The sequence below is a fragment of the Balaenoptera acutorostrata genome, chromosome 9, assembly GCF_949987535.1.
Source record: "Balaenoptera acutorostrata chromosome 9, mBalAcu1.1, whole genome shotgun sequence".
NCBI classification, from domain to species: domain Eukaryota; kingdom Metazoa; phylum Chordata; class Mammalia; order Artiodactyla; family Balaenopteridae; genus Balaenoptera; species Balaenoptera acutorostrata.
Window position 1 is genome coordinate 101366443 of NC_080072.1, and position 22862 is coordinate 101389304.

Below are 22862 nucleotides of genomic sequence, written 5' to 3' on the forward strand. Positions count from 1 at the left end.
TCTTCTTGAGAGCTTTGGCCATGAGATTATGTCTATACTTCTGTTTGAACATTTTGAATTCTCCGTTCCTAAGGGCTGGGGCCCTACGTCCTCTTTCACGACTATTAGGCATATAAAGATGGCTTGGTTTGTTTTCTTGCAAGGTTCTTGTCACTTTCACTTCACCAGCACAAGTTCTCCTTTGGAGGTCAGAATTCGGTCCAGAACAGATGTTCCCTTAACTGTTGGCAGTTGATAAGGTGACTACCATGTCTCCAAAATTTTGAAAAAGCACTGTTTTTTAAATGCACAGTTTATTCTTAGGTTCAGGGCTGTACTCGGCCATGCACCTGCTTTTTAGTCTCGTTAGTATGTTATGGTCAGAGTCTGCTGGGAACTTCTCAAGAAATGGGATGATTCATTTCCTGAGGTTCTCTTGGGTTCAAGGAGCTTTTAAGTAGAATTACCTAGGCAATGTGCAAATAGGCAGACTTCCAGCATTATCACACGGATAGCTCCCATCATGTCTGGTTAATAGTCTGACTCTGCTGGTTCGGTTTGCTTTAAAGATGGCGCTAAGCCTTTAGCTCATCACCCTGCTACAAGAAAGAGATTGAATGAGTTACCTTATCACCGTAGCTGCTTCAGAGTTAGCTGAAACCAAAAGCATATCAGCCAGAAGAGAATTTCTCCTCTTAGGAAGATCTGTGGAGGAGATTGCTTAGTCCCCATTGCCCTGTAGCCCCACCACTAGGTTTAACCCATAGCACTTCTTGCAGAAGTACCAATTTTAGTAATCTCAAGATAAGAGGAAGTGTTTGGATTGAATGATGTTGTAAAAAGAATTACATCAAGTATTAAGATCCTGAGTGAGTAAAACTGATATCTCAAAAACATGGGAAAAGTGAAAGAAAAGTTTTGTATATAATTTGGATTCGAGAGACCCAGTAGCTCTGTGACCCTAATGAACCCCCTCTTAATAGAGTGGTTTCTCGTGGTGAACATCTCACCAGCTTACTGGGTGATGAAGCAAATATCAGGCACACTTTCCTCGCCTTCTCCTCCTTCTCCTCTTCAATACAAAAGATAATTTGAAATCAATACAGTTACTTCAGTGCTGCTTTTTTTTTTTTCTCAAGGGCTTGCTCTCTCATTCTGATGTAGTCTGTCTTGGAGACTTTTCTCAGGACACACTTTCCTCCAACTTTTTAATTTTTAAGACTATGGGAAAAGTTGGAAAAATTGTATAAAAATTACTCATGTAACCTTCCCCTACAGCTCCCATAACAATCACCAGTTGTTAACATTTTGTCCGTTTGCTCTGCTTTTGCCATCTGTTTATCCTGTCTGTCATCTTTCTATCCTTCCATCCGTCCAGCCATCCATCTATCTGTCCAGCCACCCTTTTTTTTGGGAATCATTTGAAAAGTTGCAGCTATTGTGCCCCTTTATAGCTAAATACTTAAACATATACGTATCTCCAGGAAGTAAGGGTATTTTCCTACACAATCAGAATGCCATTATCACACCTAAGAAAATGATCATGAACTCAGTATTACTTACAGACTATTATATTTTCTCAGTTGTCCTTTACTATTTGTAGCTGCTGTTTTTTTTTCTAATCCAGGATTCAGTCCATGTTTACATATCGCATTTGGTTATTATACCTCTTTAGTCTCTTTTAATCTATAACAAGCTCCCTGCCTCTTTGGTTGGTTGGTTTGTTTTTAATGGCCTTGGTGTTTTGAAGAATCCAGACCAGTTGTCATGTAGAAAGTTCCACATTCTGAATTTGTCCAGTCGCATGGAATAGTGGTGCCTAGATGATGTGGTATCCTCAGTGCTTTATCCAGGAGGTACACGATGTCAGGTTGAACCACTGTGAGTGATGCTAAGTTTGCCGCGGGTTGTAACTCAGATTGTCCGCTGTAAATTACATTTCCCCCTTTGCAGTGAGTGTGAGTTGATATCTTTAGACCGTGTGAACACTCTGGTCCTCTTGTCTGCCTCGGTTGTTACCGTGGGGGGTTAGAGTACAGTCACTTTTCTCATTCTGTCATTGTTTTCAACATTTATTAGGTAGCACTGTAGTATAATAAAAAAAAAAAAATCCCTCCTCCCTTTCTCTTCCCTTTTGGTACCATTTAGAGACCCACGCCCTATTTTCATTCAGTGCATTATCTGTTACCATCGTTTCTCTTTGTTAAGTTCATACTTTCCCAGACTGGCCAGTTGGCGCCCCGTCAGGGTGGCTCCCACGCCCTTTTGGGTCATCGGCATCCATCTGTGAGCACTTCCCCCCTTTCTGGCACAACCTTAAACTTGCCCGGCTTTAGCCCAGGATCAGCCACTTCTCCAAGGAGCCCTGGTTCCTCTTACAGATGAATGTTATCTGGAAACCAAGCTCTTGCCCCAGAGACTTTAACCGCAAGGATCCTTTCACTTGCATCTGGGCAGGTACAGCACCAACGAAGGGGAGACCTGGAAAACATTCGTCTTCTCCGAGAAGCCGGTGTTTGTGTACGGGCTCCTCACGGAGCCTGGCGAGAAGAGCACTGTCTTCACCATCTTTGGCTCCAACAAAGAGAACATCCACAGCTGGCTGATCCTCCAGGTCAATGCCACGGATGCCTTGGGTAAGCTGCTGCCTCCTCGGCCCTTTGCATGGAAATACCTATTGACCAAAGCATCAGCGTAGATACTGTGCCCTGGGAAGAGTTTGTGATCCATTGAAGAAGATGGGCACGTATGCAGTAAGTGAATGAGAGATTCAGAGGCGGTTGCTTGGGCAGCTGTTAATAGGGCCACGTGTTGTCTTTTGTATCCTCATTTCCTGTGCGTGCACGGGCACAGGGCGGGTTTACGTATATGTGTGCTGAACATGTGGATGAATGAATGCTTGGAAAACGTTCTTCCAAATTAGCAGTTCCAGTTTGGCCAATTCAGTGGGTAACTACTCCTAGTGAGTGATGCAGGGTCCTCTCAGAGCTGTCTGGGGTCTCATCACCATCTGCTAGCCCAGACCCAGGACCTGTAAATAAGTGAGCAGGGAGAGTGAACCTCCTCAACATACTTCTTCCTTCCTCACCCCCACATAACCCTGCCCTCTGCAACTTCTCTGCCTTGGCTGACGTTATTCCAGATGCCTGGAAGGACCCTTGAGTTCAATTTCCACTCGTTGAAATCCTTCTCATGGATCAGGATCCAATGCACTTGACTGCTAATCCCAACCAAAAGATCGCTCCCCTCTTCTCTGTGTCCCTAGCGTGCGTGTACTCATCACACCTTGAATTACAAATTTGTGTCTGTCACTCTGGGTGTGTCCTCTCCCATCAACTAGATCATAGATCTTTAGACACAAGAACCTGCCCTGTGCATATTTATATTCTACCCACTGGACGGCCTGATAACCTTATTGTCAGTAAGGGTTTAATGAATGCTTGCTGATTGGAATGGTGTTGAGTTGACAGTAGTTCATCAATTTCAGGCAGCATTTAATCTGACCAAAGACACACATATGAAAAAGACATAAACTACCAGTACAGACATTGGTGTACTTTGGAATTCCTGTAGAAACCACTCTACTTAAATTTCGAGTGGATGTGGGTAGATGGAGTGACTATCCAGGTTGTCTGACCAATTCTCAGCCTCCTTTCATGAAGATCCCATACCTTCCGAGCAGTGACAGCGAATTCTCTTGCTCGTGGGCCATACTACCAGATGCATCCATGCTGCCTCGGGAAGCAGGCAGGGGACAGTACTCCTGAGAGATACCATCTCTCAGGGATTCAGCCTCTACCTAACTCCCTGGAGATAAACGCCTCTAGGCACCTATTTCTAAAGGAAACTGCAGAATCTGCTAAAATCTTTCAGAAGTGTAGACAGCGAACACCAAAGATGCTTGCTTCTTCCCAGCTTTATCAGATGGATATCCATGTTTCAGGAGACACCTGGGGGCTGCTGACCGGCCTCAGAGCCGGCTGATTAGAGGGGCGGGCTGGCTCCGGAGGCCTGCACACCTGCTGGGCAGTAACAGGAGGCCTGGGAAGTGGGTGGCTGGGCTGCGGGGCGGGCAGGGCAGGAAACCCTGCGTGGGTCTGCCTGTAATTCTGCATTTCCTTCTCCTCAGGGGTCCCCTGCACAGAGAACGACTACAAGCTGTGGTCCCCATCTGATGAGCGGGGCAGCGAGTGTCTGCTAGGGCACAAGACTGTTTTCAAACGAAGGATCCCCCACGCCACGTGCTTTAACGGAGAAGACTTCGACCGGCCGGTGGTCCTGTCCAACTGCTCCTGTACCCGACAGGACTATGAATGGTGGGTTCTACCTCCATGCCAGGGACTGAGTTCTATTCTGGTCACTCACCGGTGTGGGAAACAGACTAGGGCGTGGTCCCTTCCCCTGAAGAAAGGGAGGGAATCATAGGAAACAAATATTTATTAAGCATCTCTTATGAGCCCGGAACCGTACTAGGCATTGTTTATGTAGGTTATTCCATTTAGTTGTTACAGCCGTGTGATATGGTGGAGGTGTGACACCCAGGCAAGTTGCAGTGATTTATGCAGGAATAGATCACTCTGGGATTTGTTTCTACGAGGGCAACCCAAGAAAGGAACACACTGAAGGTTCGATTGTAGGTAACTCCTTTTTGTTAGGAGTCCTATTCTAGAGGGAATTTGTTTCTTTATCTGAAACGAGTGGGGGGGGGTTAGTGTTTTATATATATTTATATATATATATATTTGTATATTCATTAGTCCTTGAGTAAAATATCCAAGGCACTGCTTGACATTGTGGAAGTAATGACATGCACACAAATCATTGTAACAGGAGACGGGAAGATGCAGGTACCTTGGAGGAGGAACGGGTGCTTTTACTGGGATTATTGATAGGAAAGAGGAGACTGTGATTTGCTGCTGGGGAATCAGGAAATCTCTGGAGGCAACACTGTTTGAGATGGGCTTTAAGGAAGAAGCATCTGGATACGTGACTGGAGCGTTCTAGGAAGATGCAGCGGCAGCGTGAAGGTGTGGACACAGGAAAGTGTAGTTGGTGGTTTAGTTTGGATGCCTTGTTGGGTGTATGACTGGGGGTCAGTGAGTGGAGATGAGGCTGAAAAGAGAGAGAATACGGTGGGGTGGAGACTCGGGCGTGGACCATATTCTGTAAGCAGGAGGGTGTCTTTGGAGGCTTTTGAGGAGAGTTGATGACTGGAACAGAGCTTAGCTTTAGGAAGATGATGCTAGCAGTAGAGACATAGGGTCTCAGAGCCCGTAGACAATCCCCCAAGTCTGTGATCCAACGTGAAATCATTCCAGATTTGCAGGGCTCTCAGTAGAGCGTGGGCACTGATCATAAGCACATAACTCATTTTTCAGTGGTTGCCGAAGCATAAAGAAACCAAAGGTTGCTTTGGGAAGCCACACTTATCTTGACTAAAGCCAGAAACCTCGGGTGTGTTCTAGTCCAGAGGTGGGAACAGGGCCATAGAGTAAACGTTTTAGGCTTTGCAGGCCATGTGGTCTCCGTTGCAGCTACTCAGCTCTGCCTATGTATCGAGATTGCCGCCTAGATGAATGGGCATGGCCGTGACCCGATAAAGCTTTATTTACAAAGCAGCAAACCAGATTCGGGCAATTCCGGTCCTAGACCAGTGCTTCTGAAACTTGAAGGTGCATGTGAATCATCTTGGATCTCATTAAAATGCAAGTCCTGACTTGGTTGTCCTGGGGCCCTGCAGTCACCCAGGCTCCAGGTGACCCCAAGGCTGCTTCTCTGCAAAGCTGCCCTCAGAGCAGCAGGGCTTTAGACAGCTGAAGACGAGCATCCTCTCCGAAAGCTGTGTGGTCCTAAGATAACAACGTAGACGCTTTCATGGCAGAAGCGCAGAGCTGTCCAATGTTCCCAGTGATGCCCGCTCAGTGCCCCTCTGCTGCCTTCTGCCCTCCCTTAGAGAACCCTAAATGGTAATGCTAATCGGAGGGATTTTGCTGGTCTGTGGTATCCCTGCCGACTGGATTGAGACTTTGGGGGCCCTGATCATGGAAAAGATTACGAGCCCTCTCTCCTCCCTCTTTTACCCCCGTTAAATACTTGAAAATAAGACAAAATGAAAAATATGTGAGAAAATCTAACAAATCTTGATTTTTGTTTTTGATGACCACTATTATGCTTTTTCTCTAAAATCATCATCGTTTTTCTCTAAAATCATCATCGTTTTTCTCTAAAATCCCCCCAAAACAGCTATAGCAACAACCAAAAGCAAAAGCCAGGGGCCCGGCCCCCATGGGTCTACCATACCCACTCAGCTAAAACCCACTGGGGGCTGAGACCAGGAAATGGCCTGCCCTGCCCCTCTTGGACTTGGGCTTTGGGCCAGATGGGATTGTGGGGTGATGACCATGCAAATGGTGAAGGGTGTGTTTCGGGCATCCTGTAGTTCCTCTGTTTGCTGTAGCTTCTAGAAAGGAACCAGCCTGACTGCATGGCTCTTGGAAAGGTTTGGTGGCACTGGCCTGTGGCAGTGGGGAGGGCAGGGTCTGGACATGGACGTGAAGAGAGGAGGTGAGACTCGGCGAGCTCCCGGTGTCTCTCCATTTGTCCTGCTCCTGAGGGACAGCTGTACTTACTTCCAGGAGTCCTTTCGGGCCTCCCTGGGAAGCACAGTTACTTGCCTGTATGTTCCCTGATTTCAGGAGTAGTTTCTTTTACATCTTTATATTCCCCCAGGTTGCCAATAAGAGTGGTTTTCAAACTCTTGACTGCAACTCCTAGTAAGCAATGTATTTTATAGTGTGATCCTGTACCTACACATATTTGTGTATGTAGACACGTACACACATCTATGTAAACAGAAGTTTTATGAGGTAAGATTTACTTTCAAGTGCAATGAATTTTGCAATTTCTTTGCGGGGAGGGGAGGAAGCAGGTCTGGACCCTCCAATATGCTTTCACAGCCCACTAGGTCATGACCTATAGTTTGAAAAAACTGCCCAAGAAGAGTACCTTGCCACTGGAGTAATTAATGCTCTGCCTGGTCCCCCAAAAGGTTTAAAGCAGCCATTCTGTAAAAATTTACCGGATTTAATGAATGGAACGTGTTTGGTACAGTAATAAAACTGCTCCCTTCTGAAAAATGCTCTACAGGGTGCTAAATGTAGACTGTGATGTAGTATGTACATGAACCACTTTGCCCTGTACCTGTTAATACGTTTCCTGTAGTAGGTGTTATACTTGATAGAGTAAGTGAAGGCTTTTGGGTAAAGCACATCAACATGGAAAGTCCCGTTGGATTACGAGTTTATGGTTTGGGCCAGACCTTGGCAAGTACAGCTGCCCTGTTTTAGAGCTGTCAACTCACGCAGACAAGGGCAGGGCCAAGACTAGACCTGGGACCCCTGCTTCCTGCCCCAGGGCTCTGCCTGGTTAGCTGGCCAGTGTGGAAGAGATGTGGTCCCCAAATTGCAGAAGGTCTGTGGCCTCAAGGTCTAGGTCCCAAAGTGCACGAGGAGGCCCCCGCGGTGATTTTAGGGAGTAGGTGGACATGCTCTTAAATAATATTGAATCCTTGGTTTAGAAAAAAGACGGTTCCTTTAAATTTCTCTTTTAATCCCTCCAGTCATGTCAAGGAGAAAGTCCCACTGGGTGCTAGTAATTCTTCACATTTGCCAATTGCTTTTAACAAAGAGAGGGCAGGCCCGGAGTCTCTGGGCAGGGAAATGGGTCCAGCTAAAAAAATTCAATATTATTTTGTCTTTGGCATCATGATCTGTCTCGTTTTTGTCTATTTATGGCATATGATAATGGTTTTCCAGTTACGGCTCTGTTATAAAGTTTCTTTTGAAAATGCATTAGTGTAAAATAGTGAGTATTCGTTAAAGGGACATGTTGAGTAACTTACAATACAGGTGGTGGGCAATAGGGTGGACGTCGCAAGGGAGGGTCCCAAAATACCTGAAGTGTGTCAACCAGCGGCCTTACCGAGCCCCAATTGCCTTTTCAGTGACTTCGGCTTCAAGATGAGTGAAGATTTTTTATTAGAGGTTTGTGTTCCGGATCCTGAGTTTTCTGGGAAGTCATACTCCCCTCCTGTGCCTTGTCCTGTGGGTTCTGCTTACAGGAGAACCAGAGGGTACGTCTCACAGAGGTTGCCATGTCTGGGACACAGTGGGTCTGCACTTGGCATGGAGGGCACAGAGGACCACCTGGGTTCCTTTCATACTCTAAATGCCAGAATTCCAAGGTAGCAGGTTTCAGGTAGCTTGGGGAATATTTAAAACTGTTATGTTTGCAAACTTGTCTCCCCACCCTAGCCCCCGTGGAAAAAAATGCAAGTCTGTAAGCTTCTCCAGTTGTTTCTTAAGTCATAAACTTCAGCCAGTGCACATCTTCAGAGCATTGTGTTGAAGAGATACAGTTGACTCTTGAACAGTACACGTTTGAAATGCATATAAGGTCCACTTACATGTGGATTTCCTTCAGTAAATATAATACCTGTATTTTCATTGTACAGATCTTTAAGTTAAGGTGGGGGAAAGTTTGTGTTCGATGAGAGATCACAATATGTAGACTCAAAAGAACTAGAGCTCTAGTCCTGATTCTATTCAGACTATTGGAGTTCCTGCCTTTGGGTGAGTCATTTATGAATTCCTTTGATTTTGAGGTAGAGGTAGCAGTACTACATGGATTTTTACCTACAGTGGGGGGGGGGTAGGTCAGTGCCCCTAACCCTGGAGTTGTTCAAGGGTCAACGGTATATGCGAAACTCTCGCCTGGGACAGTGCTCCAAATTGTCTGGGCTGCCTAATTTATTTACAGGCAGAAACAATTCAGAATGATTCAACTTCCTTCTTCTTGCGCTATAGGCAAATGAATAGATAAGCTGTATTGTCCATGGATGGGAAAATGTTCCTTTATGACTATTCTTTGATGTTTCTGACCTCTTGCTCTTGGTGGGGGGCGGTGACAGCTATCGGAAGATTTCTGGGGACACCTGCAGTGGAGGAGATGTTGAAGTACGCCTGGAAGGAGAGCTGGTGCCGTGTCCTTTGGCAGGTGAGACGTGGTTTCTTCCCTTTGTCTTGTCGAGACATTGTTGAAGCATTCCCGTGATCTCACCCGGCTCTTCAGACTTCCTGGAGAGAAAGAATAGAAGTTATGGGCATCTCAGAGCTCCCGTTTCCCCCTAAGCATGGTATCCAAACAACATTTATTTATAACCTTATGTTTTTATAGGAATGGAAGACATTTTCAGAGGGACATCCCTTTTGTTCATTGAAAAATATTTATTTGGCATCTGTTGTATTCTAGGCTTGGGGGGCTGAGGGCACCCTTAGGCCTTCTGTGTGTGTTCCTTGATCTGTTTGTTTGTCATAGAAAGAGACTCATGGCTTTCTGGGAAATAGTTAAGTGATCTATCTTAATTTTTTTTTTTTTTTTTTTTTAAAGTTTAATTTTTATTTATTTATTTATTTATGGCTGTGTTGGGTCTTCGTTTCTGTGTGAGGGCTTTCTCTAGTTGTGGCAAGCGGGGGCCACTCTTCATCGCGGTGCGCAGGCCTCTCATTATCGCGGCCTCTCTTGTTGGGAGCACAGGCTCCAGACGCGCAGGCTCAGTCATTGCGGCTCACGGGCCCAGTTGCTCCGCGGCATGTGGGATCCTCCCAGACCAGGGCTCGAACCCGTGTGCCCTGCATTGGCAGGCAGACTCTCAACCACTGCGCCACCAGGGAAGCCCTATCTTAATTTTTATAACAATAATTATGACTAATATTTTAAGGGAATTTTACACATTTTAATGTACTTTTCCATGCGTTATCAGTTTAGTCCTTAGAACTACCCAGTGAAGCAGATATTATTATTAGCTCCATTTTTTTTTTTTTTTTTTTTTTAAATATGAGGAAGCGTGTTCAGAGGAGAGAGTTAAACAATTTATCTGAGGTCACACACCTGGTAAGTGACAAAGCTAAAATTCAGACTCTAAGCCTCACGCTCTTCCTTGGCCATCACTCAAGTGGCAGATGAGCGTCATTCCCGTTCTTTGAGGTGATCATATGCATGCTCATTGGGGGAAACTTTTGGAGCAGGTGCACATGCTATAAAGGTATAATATAGCCGTGAAATTATGATACCTTAACAAAGAGCTAATCTCTTAGCGTCTTTCCTTTCTTTGCTCTGTTTCTAGTCTTTTTCACGTAGGGCTTCTCTTCCCGTGGAGCGCTCCCTCCTGCTCATGCCTCTCGGGGAAGGTGCTGACTCGAGCTGGCTCCTCTGGTGGTGGTGGCGTCCGATGGAAGAGCCATCAGCGCCGGAGGAAGCATGAGCAAGCAGCCTTGTCCTCCGCGGGCAGGGGAGAGCAGCCCTCTCCTTCGCTCACCGCTCGCCAGTTTGCCCTGGTGTTTTTCATGCGAAGCTCATTAGTCCCTTAATTTAATCTTCCATCATTACCGAGTAATTAACATCCCTCACTGTGGAGACTTAAAAAGAACACGGCTTCAGCAGATTCCCCCAAGTGAGCAGATAATATTCAGACAGTCCCCTCACGAGAGCTGTTATTGATGAGGGCTTGGGTGAGCAGGGTTTGAGTGATAGCTCTTAAGGGGCTGGAGTAGGTACTTCGGTAATAAATATTTCTGAAGATAATTCAGCGAGGGACAAAACAGTTTGTTTAAAACTGTCTAAACTGGTAGGAAAGCTATTTTCTCTTCTGATAGGAGAAGATAGAATAGGGAATGAAGTGGAAAAATCTCATTTGTAGTGTAGGCCACCTCCTAAATGTTTTTTTTTAAAGCATGGAACAGAAAGCAGGGCTGTACCAAGAAAGGAAAAGATGGTTTTATAGGACTAATGTGGAACCATAATATGTTTGCAAAGATGAGATAATCTGGTCATCTGGAAAGATTTTTAAAAATGAAGTAATTTTTCTTCCTTTGAGATTAGGATAATAACGCACATCTCTAGGCTGGGCTCATGTATGGCTGGGATTAACCAAGAATTCTATTTCTTTTCTAAGTTAAGAATTGCACACAAAATGCTGTCTGTTCCTCTACACCCAATCCTAAGGCAGGTGTTTCAGGACTCAGACTCTACTCAAAAGGCACTAGTTGGTTAGAAGAAGAAAAAAAAAAAACAACCAAAGCAACAGAATGAGGTTTCTAGATGGTAGAGAGATGTGGGGTGAAGGGCTTGCTGCTGTGAATGTGTCTCCGCGTCCCCACGTGGCAACTGCCACGAGAATCCTTGATTCCAACGTCATTTACAAGCTCGGCACTTTTCATCTCGACTATTCCATCCCCTGGGAATTACAGTGGGAAGGTTTTCTTGCAAACCAAAGGGAGGGGTTTGTTATCATGTGGTGGTAGCTTAGATACTTTTGAAGTGAAGTAATACTGAAGGAAAAGAAGGCAAATTTACCTTTGGTAAAAAATTGTAGGTAGACTTATATTTTGGGGGTGCATTATCTATATTGAAGCCTTTATAAAGCAGAGGTGGCTAAGACATGTTAACTCGTTGCATGAATGGGATGAGAGAAACAACCACAGTCACCGTGCAGGCATGCAGCAGAGGGATCCAGATTTGCAACTTGGTCCCAGATGCAACATATTGTCACAACGGATGCCTCAGATATGGATGCAGGTGTGTTGCTCATCTCCATTCCTTTGGAAGAATCTGGATGTTTTCCAGGCTGTTCCCTAAGTGGAAGAGATAGAGCACCAGCTCTTCACGTTCCTAGTTGTCTGACGTTAAGTCAGTCTCGTAAGCACTCTGGGCTTCTATTTCTATGTCTTGAAAAGTGGCACCATTGGTGTTACACCATTGGGTGTTAAAACATAGACTCTGGATCCAGACCATCTGAGTTCAAGTCTTGGTTCTGCCACTTACTAGTTGTGTGACCTTGAGTGGGTTACTTAACCTCTCTGCTCTCAGTTTTCTCATTTGTAAAATCAAGTTAATAGTAGCTCTTCCATTATACAGTTGTTACTGGGATCAAACAGTGCCTGGTACATAGTATGTACGTTGTGTAAGTATTTAAGTAGAAATAGAATCTTTGTGATGATTGTGTTGTAAAACATTTTGTAGGTGGCCAAGAATGTATTATTGCTTTGAAAATATCGTAGGGTGATATAATTGCTCTATGTCATTGTGAACAATATTGAATGGGTGAGTAAATGAATTAGGAAACTTAGCTGTAAGCCTTCAGCGACTTGGGGTCTCTAGTCAACAAGATTACGATGCCACGTGATGCAGTCCTGTGACGAGGAGGAATGTGCTGATCTGTGTAATTACTTTGTCAAGTGTGACCAAAACTTTTAGGCCGAGCTCTGAAGAATAGCTATTGGAGCATGATTACTGGAGGGAATCTAGATTTTTTAAAAATGTAGCAAGTAGACACTTTGCGAAGGGAACAGAGATTCACGGGAGTTTAAGAAACTTGCCCAAGGCAGAAATGTGATTCCTTTACCCACCTTCTGAGTCTGGATTCCTACGTTCTCACTTGACCCACGCCATGTGCAGTGGCTCTGAGGTTTATGGGTGAGAAGAAAGAGGGTCAGGCGTGTGAGGACCCGTTCAGCATCCCCAGGTCCAGCCCCCTGTCGTCTTTGTGTGTCTGTGCAGAGGAGAACGAGTTCATCCTGTACGCCATGCGCAAGTCCATCCACCGCTATGACTTGACCTCCGGAGACACCGAGCAGCTGCCTCTCACCGGCCTGCGGGCAGCGGTGGCCCTGGATTTTGACTATGAGCGCAACTGCTTGTATTGGTCTGACCTGGCCTTGGACATCATCCAGGTGCGTCCACTCTGGGTCTGCTCGGGGGGAGCTGTGCCTTGTGACTGCCCGGCCCTGGTAAGCTTCTTTCAGAGTGGCCTAAGGAGATGCGTATTGGAGGTTTTAAAGTCGTTACTCCTCTCAGGGCCAACAGATGACACTTTTCAGTTTTCTGTTTTAGTATGTTCTTTCCCTACCTACCTCTGTCCTTGTAGGAAGGACAGAGGGAGCCCCCAGTCTGCGGTCTTGCTTATAAGTGAGGCCTCCCTTTACCTGCTGGGAAGATTTTAGGACTCGGTATGTAGCACTATTAGTCCCTCCCTATCGTACCCGCTGCCTCGTTAACATCCTTCTTTCCAAGCCATGATATAGTAACACTTGACTTCTCCATAGTTCACGTAATTATCCATTTCAGCTGTTCTGAGCACAGTCAAGAACCAGGAAATAAGCTGTAAAGGTCACCATGCAGGCCAGATAGATGGCCGTACACTCAGACCCATGCATTTTAAAGGAGAGCTATTTGATATTTATTCATTGCCTATTTAATCCTTTTAGAAAAGCAATTCCAGCAAGTTTTATCTGGACTTCCAACCCAACAGAAATTTTACAGGGCCCGGGTATCCGAGGGGTTTGGTGGAGGGGTGGCAGTGACTACTGCCCTTTACTGTCCCAGCGATAGCACCTGATGGAGCCTCCCGAGGGAGGAAAGACTTTTTATAAAAAGCAGACACAGGATTTTAAAAATAACAGCAGTCTGGTTTCGTTTATTTTAAAAGCAGACAGACTCATGCATTTCGGTCATCTCCACCTCATTATTGTGATACAGCACAGCTCAGTGACCGGTGTTCACGATGATAATGCAAGGTGATAGAAAAGATTCAGTTCTGTTTAGTTATTCTGCTTCAAACAGGAAGCCATAATCCATTTTAGAAATGCTTTTATTAAAAACCAGCTTCGTGCATCTGGAACACTTACAAATATAAAAACATCTCCGCCCTCACCATTCAAGCCAATTGAATAAGTGGGTTCCCATCGAAGGGACTGATTTGGCTGGAGGTCATTTGAACATTTCACACTGTTTCTTCTTCTTTCTTTCTCATCAGCGCCTCTGTTTGAACGGGAGTACAGGGCAAGAGGTGATCATCAGTTCTGGCCTGGAGACAGTAGAAGCCTTGGCTTTTGAACCCCTCAGCCAGTTACTTTACTGGGTGGATTCTGGCTTCAAAAAGATTGAGGTATGTCCTTAATTATGCAAGCAGGGGAGCCCCTGGGCTGTGAGCCAGATTTGACACAGAAGCAGGAGCCAGTGTGTCTAATTCCTCTGGAGATTGCCTGAGAAATGCAGAGCATGGAGGTCCCGTGTGCGAACAGGGTGCCTGAATCTGTCAAACAGAGATTTCATTAAGATACCTGAATACTTATATTTGGGCTAGCAGAAGCATAGAGTAGTAACAGTAATGATGATAATAATACCGTAGCGTTATTATAATGCCATGACATCCACACTCGAGTATTATGCCATCAATTAGCATAATGAAGATAATATCATGATTGCCATCCTCATCATTGTTGTTAATGATGAGGAGCCCTGTTGGAACCACTTTGCATGAATTATTTGATTCACTTCTCACAGCCACCCCAGTAAGGTAGGTGCTCTCGTATCCTCACTTCACCTGTCTGCACCTGAGCTCCGCAGGGCACTAGGAAGGTAAGAAGTCATGGTCTCCTAGGCATGCTCAACTCCTGCATGTTCCTGCTGAGGCAGTGGGGCGCTGCCTCCGCACCTCTTTATACTGATTTCATGGGGAGACATGACTTGTGGTTTACTAGAAGGCACAGTAGAAGAAGAGAGACCCAGAGAGATGGGAGAAGTTGCATGACAGAAGCCACAAACTCGAGAGACAGACCTGGGTTCAGTCTTTATTCTAGTAGCTAAGTGACTTGGGCAAGTTTCTTATCCCCTCTAAGCTTCAGTTTCTTCATCTGTAAGATGAGGATTCCTTTATCCACTCAGTCATTTGACAAGTGCTGTTTTCGGGCACGCTTTGTGCCAGGTACGGTTTTAGGTCATGATGATACAGCAGGAGGCAAGACACACAGGTCCCTGTGCTGAGAGAGATTAGATTTTAGTGGAGGAAGCAAAATCATGAAGAAATAAGTCCATCCGTCCTATTGGTGCCACGTGCTGCAAAGAACGTCAGATGGGGCAATGTGACTGTGTGACTGGGGAGAGGAAGTGTCTTGGAAGGGACATCTGAGCTGCGCCCTGATCGAGGAGGGGATCATTGGAATGTTCCCCTCACGGGGCGGTTGAGAGAAGGGCGTGGAAAGATGGACAGCGCTGGGCACACACTGAGCGGTGCGTCGGTGGTCTTGTTATTACTCTTCCACTCCTTTTTTTAATTGAGTGTGGTCAGCGCTCTGCTAGAAAGGTGCAGGTAAAGCTTCAGTGTCCACACGCTCACAGTGTACAACTCAAACACTGTGTGTGCAATGGTGTAAGAAGAGTGGCTGCCCCTTGATCGAGGCGGCTCGGAAGGGTCAGCAGAGGAGGTGGGCCTGGGGGCGGATATGGCGGGAGCAGACGGGGACAGGTATGTCAGGCTTGGGGAGCCATGAGAAGACCAGCCTCCCTGAAGGTGTAGGAGCCTGTGTGGAGGAGAGAATGTGGAGAGAGCAGAGTCTGTGGAGACTCTTAAACGGCAAGGCGGTGACGTTGAGAATTTGTTTTGTGGACAAAGCAGAGCCATTGGTGGCTTTGGAGCTTGGAGCCCCGGAGGCGGGTGGAGTTAGTAAACACACAGTGAGCACTTACTTCGTGCAGGTCATCAAGTCCCCGGAACTGGGGGCACAGGTGGCGCTGGCTCCGCTGTCACACGGTGTGAGAATTGTCACCTGAGCCAGAGGAGGGAAGAACTCATTCTGGCTGGAGATCAGGGCAGGTTTCCAGGTCAGTCTGTAGGGGAATCAGGTGGCCATAAAAGGACCCATCTGTAGGCGGGAGCCAAGTAGGAAACTTTGCAATGTGGGTCTTTTAAGGAGCTCAGACCCATCTTGGCCTTTTCCCCTCCTTTCTTTGTCAGGTGGGGAATCCAGATGGCGACTTCCGACTCACGATCGTCAATTCCTCTGTGCTTGATCGGCCCAGGGCTCTGGTCCTCGTGCCCCAAGACGGGTAAGTGTGGTCCCAAAGGAAATCGATGGGTGTCCAATGCTGCAACAGACAGATTCTCATGGAAAGGCAAACTGCTTTACAAAAACTTGTTTCTAATGATTGTGGTTGAAATAATCTATGACCTGCAAGTCTTGGAACCAAGGCTTAGTCATCCTGGGCAGCTAACTCCATCCCCTTTCCATTAGCAAGCATCAGAATCTCTGTAGGCACCCAGATGTCTCACAGCTGTGGGGTGTTTCTCTAACAAAAGGTAGTATTAAAAGTCTCTCTGGACATAGTCAGGCCTGGTTGGATATTGTAGGGAGTCTTTATCTTGAGTTTAACGTGTGATGCACACATTTAACCCCTTGCTTCTTTTCTCTGCCCCCCAGCTTGTGTTTTCTTACCAGCAATTTGTATGCACTTGGGAAATGCAGAGGTGATTTTTATTAATTTATTATTAACTTAAGGAAACAGAGCTAAAAGGGAAATTCTGGATGAGGCTTTCTAGCATTTATGATTGAGAGTTAGATCGATTTTTAAAAGAAAATTCTGAAAATAAGATATGCATTTGATTAAAAATATTAAAAGAGAGTAGAAGTTTATGAAATGAAAAATATTTGTTTCCTCCATTCTCTTAACTCTTCACCCTCACATTTCCTAGGAGTAATCATTGTTGACAGTTTCTTGGTTAACAGTTATCATTCAGTTTATTTTTACCCATGTACACGTATATGCCCTTTAAACACAGACACACGCACACACACACACACACACACACACACACACACACACACACACACGTATCAGAAAGGATTATAGGATATTTACTATTCTGCATGTTTTAAAAATATTTAATATGGTTTGAAGATTGTTTTATGTGAGCACATGTAGCTCTTTAGACATCATAATATTCTTTTGTGTGTACCATAATGTATCACTTTATAGATTAACATTTTTGTGTGTATACATGTATATATACCTAAATATATATGTGTATACACACCTATATATATAGTTTTTTGGCTAGTATGAGCATCTTTGTACATTGTCTTTGCATAACTTGATTATATCCATAGATAAATTCCAATAAAAGAACTTGGGGGTCAAGTAATTAAGTGGCTTTACGTATTAGAATTAGAGATTATAATAACAATGCTGAACTAAGTGGCTGAATTCTTATCTCTTCGGAGCAGTTTTTGGGCTCCCACTTCCCCAGTTCTGATGGGATGTGTGCTCTTCCCCGGTTTTGGCCAGGGTGATGTTCTGGACCGACTGGGGGGACCTGAGGCCTGGCATTTACCGGAGCAACATGGATGGTTCGGCTGCCTATCGTCTTGTGTCGGAGGACGTGAAGTGGCCCAACGGCATCGCCGTTGACGAGCGGTGGATCTACTGGACGGACGCCTACCTGGACTGCATCGAGCGGATCACTTTCGGCGGCCGGCAGCGCTCCGTCATCCTGGACAACCTCCCACACCCCTACGCCATTGCTGTCTTTAAGGTGGGCCTCACCTGTCCCAGCACTGGGTGACCTGTCAGTGTAGGTGAGGAGCAGACTGAGTTGTAGAGCCTGCTGTCTCCGGGTTTCTGCAGAGATGCTTATGTAACTTGGAAAATCAGCTCATTTCTGAATTGGAGGCGGTTTCTTTCTGCCCATCGGGAGGGATGCCAGACAGAGCTGCCAGGGGTCCAGGGTACTCACTGTTCACCTTTCAAAGTTTGAGGTTGCATCCCATGAAAATTCCTGGCTTGCCTTTCAGGGTCAGTAGCCTCATTTTGGCTCTGTGTTTTCCTTTTAAATTTTTTATTGTTTGGCTGCATTGGGTCTTTGTTGCTGCGCGCGGGCTTTCTCTAGTTGCGGTGAGCCGGGGCTACTCGTCATTGCAGTACGCGGGCTTCTCATTGCGGTGGCTTCTCTTGTTGCGGAACACGGGCTCTAGGTGCGCAGGCTTCAGTAGTTGCAGCACGTGGGCTCAGTAGTTGCGGCATGTGGGCTTAGTTGCTATGCAGCATGTGGGATCTTCCTGGACCAGGCATCAAACCCGTGTCCCCTGCATTGGCAGGCAGATTCTTAACCACTGCGCCCCCAGGGAAGTCCCTGGCTCTGTGTCTTGGTCTGTTGTGAGGTTTCCTCTCTTCATTCCCTGATGTCTTGAGATGAGCCCTGTCCCACCTCTGCCTCCTGGGGGATGGTCTGTCACTTGTGCTTCGACTCTAGAACACAAGATGGTTGTTCAGATTTTCTACGGAAGGGTTCAACTTGTGGTCAAACTTATTGGATGCTTATTGGATAGTTTCTTTTGGGTGGTTCCTTCAGTGTGGTTATTTGGTAAGGTTTGGATGAAATCACTGACTCTTGCACTTAAGTCAGATCTTTATCAGGCTGATCATTCAGCCAGTGAATGTTAGTGTCCGCTGCACGATGGAGCTCTTGTTCTGAATGAGGGTCCAGAAAAAAAAAGGCAGAAGAGCTGACTAACAAAGGTTTTCTTTTTAGAATGAGATCTACTGGGATGACTGGTCACAGCTCAGCATATTCCGAGCTTCCAAATACAGCGGGTCTGAGATGGCGATTCTGGCAAGCCGGCTCACGGGGCCCATGGACCTGAAGATTTTCTACCGAGGAAAAACAACCGGTAAGGCAGCATCTCCTCCTTAATCTCTATCGAGTTGATCTCTTGAAAGGGGCTGGGTGTGGGCCGTCTCTGGCAGCAGCATCTGGCAGCCTGTCATGACAGCATGTGCATTATTTAACTTCTTCCTATGACATCTTAATTTCTTTTCTGATGATACCCAAAGAGCTGGAAGACAGCATGTTTTTGCCTGCCTGGAACGCTGGTGCTCGGTGGGTAAATTACACCCTCCTCCTGCCTTTGGCCCCAGACTGATGGGTGGTGTGGCTTCTGTTGCAGCTGGAGAGGCCCAGTGTGCACTTAATCCCCTCTTGGCACCCTGACAGGGAGCGACGCTGTGCTGGGTGCATAGCTTCCGACAGGAGTCCCGTCTTCTCTGGTTGCTCAGATGACCAATTGCTCATTGAGCCCTACTTCCCTCGCAATGCGAGATCTAGTTATATGATGACTTAATTCGCTTGTCCCCACTGTGAAACTCTAAACCCCTTGAAGAAGGAGATTCTATCTTTGTTTTCGCTCAGTAATCTTACCAATGACCAGCACTCAGTAGCTGCTCAATTCATACTTGTTGAAAGAAGAAGGGATGGGGGTGGGGAGCGTTGCTGGTGGGTGTGGAGAATGGGTGTATGAAAGATTGTGGACTGAGGCTTCAAGGACTGCTGCAAGGCTCTGACTGGCTGGTCCTGGGGTCCGAGGCTATTCAGTAGGATACCTTCTTCCTTACTGCACTGCCCTTGCCCCTTGTTTATCTCCCGACCATACTGTTGATTCTAGAGGAGGGGGATCTGGGCGCTCCCAGAAGAACAGCCCCTTTAAGAAGAGCCCTCTTTATCTCAGCAGGGTTAAGTAGCATCGTGGGTCTGCTGACTCTCCTTTATTGACAGACTGCTAGGTTTCCTGTTTTGAACTAGAGCGTTGATATTGTCTTGTGGTTTTTGGCTGGCCCTGTGCTAAGAGAAAATTGACAAGGGGAAATAATACTGTTATAGATATCATTGCTATCCTTTGGGGACTAATGAAGAGAGCATGAGAACACGCTTAGAAAACTCTAAAGTATCCTAGAAATGGAAGTCTGCATTATTGTTATGTCTTCACAGCTGACCCGTGAGGTGGGCAGGGCTGGTATTATGATCCATGGTTTCTAGATTAGGGAACAAAATCTCAGATGTGAATTAGCTTTCCCAAAGACCCCTCCCTTGTTTAGGAGCTGGGCTTTTGTTCCAGTTCTGCCACAAGACGAAGAAGTCACATTCTTTCTTAGAGGAGGTGCCTGTTTTGAAATAGGGCAGAGAGACAAAACACAAAAAAAGCACACACACACCACACACACACGCACACACACGCACACACACACACACACACACACACGCACATGCAGAGACAAAAAAAAGAAAAAGATGAAAAAAGAATGAAGTAAGGAGAGAGAAAGGAATCATGCTTTCCAGCTCCAGGGGCTGAAGTCTCAGGGCCTTTGACGGAGGACACCGAGCCCTACTGATCCGCCCCGCTGGGAAGCCGAGGGAATTCTCAGCATTTCTTAAAGTTACCTCCCCATCCAGAAAAGCAGGTCTGCATTTTGACATGTGCTTGTCAGCATGTGTTGGCTGAGCACACAGTCTCAGCTCCTGCAACACTGTGTCCCGATGAACCTGTAAACCCCGATTCCCCACCCCGAGTCTTGGCCGGTCACTTCATCCCAGCTGCCATGCGGTCACCGCTGTGACCCCGGAGCTACTCTGGCTAGTTTAAAGGAAGGTGACTCTTTGAGACATAAAGGAGAAATCATGGCCTGTCTCCTGCTTCCCGGGAACCTCCTGCCCGCAGACACAGGGCCAGTGAAGCCAGTTTGTCATCTCTCAGGCCGGTTTGGGTTAAATCAAAGCATTTGCGGTGGCACTTGGCTGCCAGCACTGCCTGTGTGCTGTGGGTGCCTCTTGGCCTTAAACTTGTTTGCTCGGTCCTGCCTGCTTTGTCAGACGCTGAGAGCATTGCACGTTCACGATGGGCACTGGCAATCCCTGGTGCCAGGCAAGCTTTATTAACTTTGTTGTCTGCTCCTAACACACACAGGACTTTGTACTAGCCATGTGTAAAGTGATAACGACATTTACTCTAAGGGATTTTGCTGTGTCATAAGCCCCACACTGACTTGCTCAGTGGGCTTATATAACCTCAGTTAACCTTTCCCAAGTCCATGTGTGTTATTATTCCCATTTTATAGATGAGAATGTGGAAGTCAGGTTCCATACCTTTTTTCCATCACACATTTAGTAAGTGGTGAAAATTTGAACCATGGCCTAGTTGACTTCAAAGCTTGAACTTCAGTAAAACCATCAGGCTCTGTTCCGTCTTAAGATCTGTTGTTGGATTAGCAGTGCCGTGGGATACAACAGTGATCGAGAAGTACTAGATTTTGATTGATTCTTGTTTAGGATAAGAATTTTGTTCACTTGCAAAGTGCCTCTTTGGGATATTTGGTTATAAACAGATGCATTTTTTGTCTTTATACCTGGCTGTTTTTTACACAGCGTTACTGGAATTAACTCTTCATAGAGAGTGTTTTTTCCTTAAAGCAGCTTACTTTGCAAGGCTATTAATGTATGCAACTGATGCTGTAATGGGTTAAAATATTTTGGAGTTCTTGGAATTCTCCTTCAGAGCCTGCAGTAAGCACATGCTTTTCAATATCTATAATGAAGGCAGATATTTATTATGTGGGGTGGATTTGATTTTGGTAATTGTCAAGTATGTAGATAGTTAAGCAAGATCATAGCAATTTTGGCTCCTAAACTGGTTCTGGGGGAATTTTCCAAAGAGGAAATCTAAAAATGTTCTGACTATGCCTAGTGAAGACACTGTGGGGCTAAGTGTTTGGTCTTCGAAAGGAACATCTTTGGAGATGAAGGCTGTCAGCTGTCCACTCTTCACATTGCCCACCTTGCCTGCAAAAGGCTGTGGCATCCTGGGTGAGGGGTCTCTAGCTGTGTTGTGGTGGAACTCTGCTGAATCCTCCTTCCGTGCTCTCCCGGCTTCTCTGTAACTAGCACTCCCATTTTCTGTACTGTGGCTTTGGACCTGCCCACACGCTCCTGCCCTGCCTAACTCTTGGGGTCGGTGACTTGGCTGCCTAGGTTGGGGTTTGTCCCTGGCCCCGCCTCTCAGGCTGCAGATTCATTCAAGTCTGTTGAGACCAGTCTCCTGAATTACTGCATCTCCCTTTGGGCACTGTACTCTCGCCTCTTGCTTCTTTGGGTGGGAACATTTGCCCTGCATGTGAAAATGTCAGTTGTGTTATTTTACAGACACGACCCATGTGAAAATACTCCTGTCGTTGAGTATTTTTCAAATATTCTATTATTGTTCCATTTCTTGGAACGTCAAACAGTACAGCATCCTTTGAATACAAAGAACATGTTCCAGAACCCCAGATGGGGTTGTTTTCGTTACTGGCAGCTCAACATTCCCTCCTGCAGCCCACGGCAGGTGTATTTGAGATAAAGGGACAGTGTCTGCCCACGGAACAGATGAGGGGGAGCTGGTTTCTGGCATTTCTGCTCCAGTCAGCAGGTTATTCACTATGATAATCCAGCCTATAGGTTGATGGAGTCACTTGCAAACCCCTTCTGAATGTTTCGTCATACAGATCTCCCCCTGTGGATGTGTGTATTTTATCTACTTGGTAATGCCTTGTGCTCTTGGATCCTTAGCATGAAAGCAATACTGTTGCTGTACCATGGGGGTTTTAATTCTTATGTGTAATGCCAGTTAAACACCGATGAGGTGCCAGCACATCCAAGGCTTCTGAGTGTGTCATCACCCATCTGAGTACTGATTGTCATTAATGAACCCTGTTTCCCAACCAGCAGGCCAGCAGAGGCGTGGCAGAGCTCAGATCTTGGCTGGCTGGAAACCGAGTTCTTGGATTTGATTCTGGTGGGGTTCTCTGTCCATGAGATGGCACAGCTGAAGAATCTTTATCAGTTGAGTTTTATCCAAGCATTTGTGTTTATTTTTCCCAGTTTTGGTCATGAGTAGTCACAGGCAAAAGGAGAAAATACATTTCTTAATTTACGTGGCTTTCACGTTGCTTTATAGTTGCATCATATTTTCAGTTGTTAGGAAATGGTTATGGGTCCTCTCTCTCCTTCCCAGAAAGACGTGGAGGGTACAAAACACCTCTTCCATCGCTGTGCATCCACAGAAGTCCTCTCTTGAGAGTGCAGTGGAGGATTGTATGGACTCCAGCTGGCTCTCTCTTTGGAAAGCTGAACCAGAGAAAAGATTGGAAACAGTGGGCTAGATCAACAGGAACTGGTCCTTATGTGG

The 22862-nt window shown here is 46.0% G+C and overlaps 1 protein-coding gene across 3 annotated transcripts in view; it reads left to right on the top strand.

The window, feature by feature from the left end:
- The window catches only part of SORL1 (sortilin related receptor 1), a 162136-nt gene that overhangs the window by 78282 nt on the left and 60992 nt on the right, over nucleotides 1-22862 (top strand). For 2 of the 3 annotated variants that reach the window (XM_057553490.1, XM_007196697.3), the window contains exons 13-21: nucleotides 2437-2615; nucleotides 4109-4295; nucleotides 7982-8110; nucleotides 8948-9033; nucleotides 12595-12767; nucleotides 13850-13981; nucleotides 15830-15921; nucleotides 17158-17404; nucleotides 18401-18539. In XM_057553490.1, the coding sequence (XP_057409473.1) occupies nucleotides 2437-2615; nucleotides 4109-4295; nucleotides 7982-8110; nucleotides 8948-9033; nucleotides 12595-12767; nucleotides 13850-13981; nucleotides 15830-15921; nucleotides 17158-17404; nucleotides 18401-18539 (1364 nt within the window). The remainder of the gene's footprint in view (nucleotides 1-2436; nucleotides 2616-4108; nucleotides 4296-7981; nucleotides 8111-8947; nucleotides 9034-12594; nucleotides 12768-13849; nucleotides 13982-15829; nucleotides 15922-17157; nucleotides 17405-18400; nucleotides 18540-22862) is intronic. The other variant, XM_007196698.2, reaches the window with a different exon arrangement.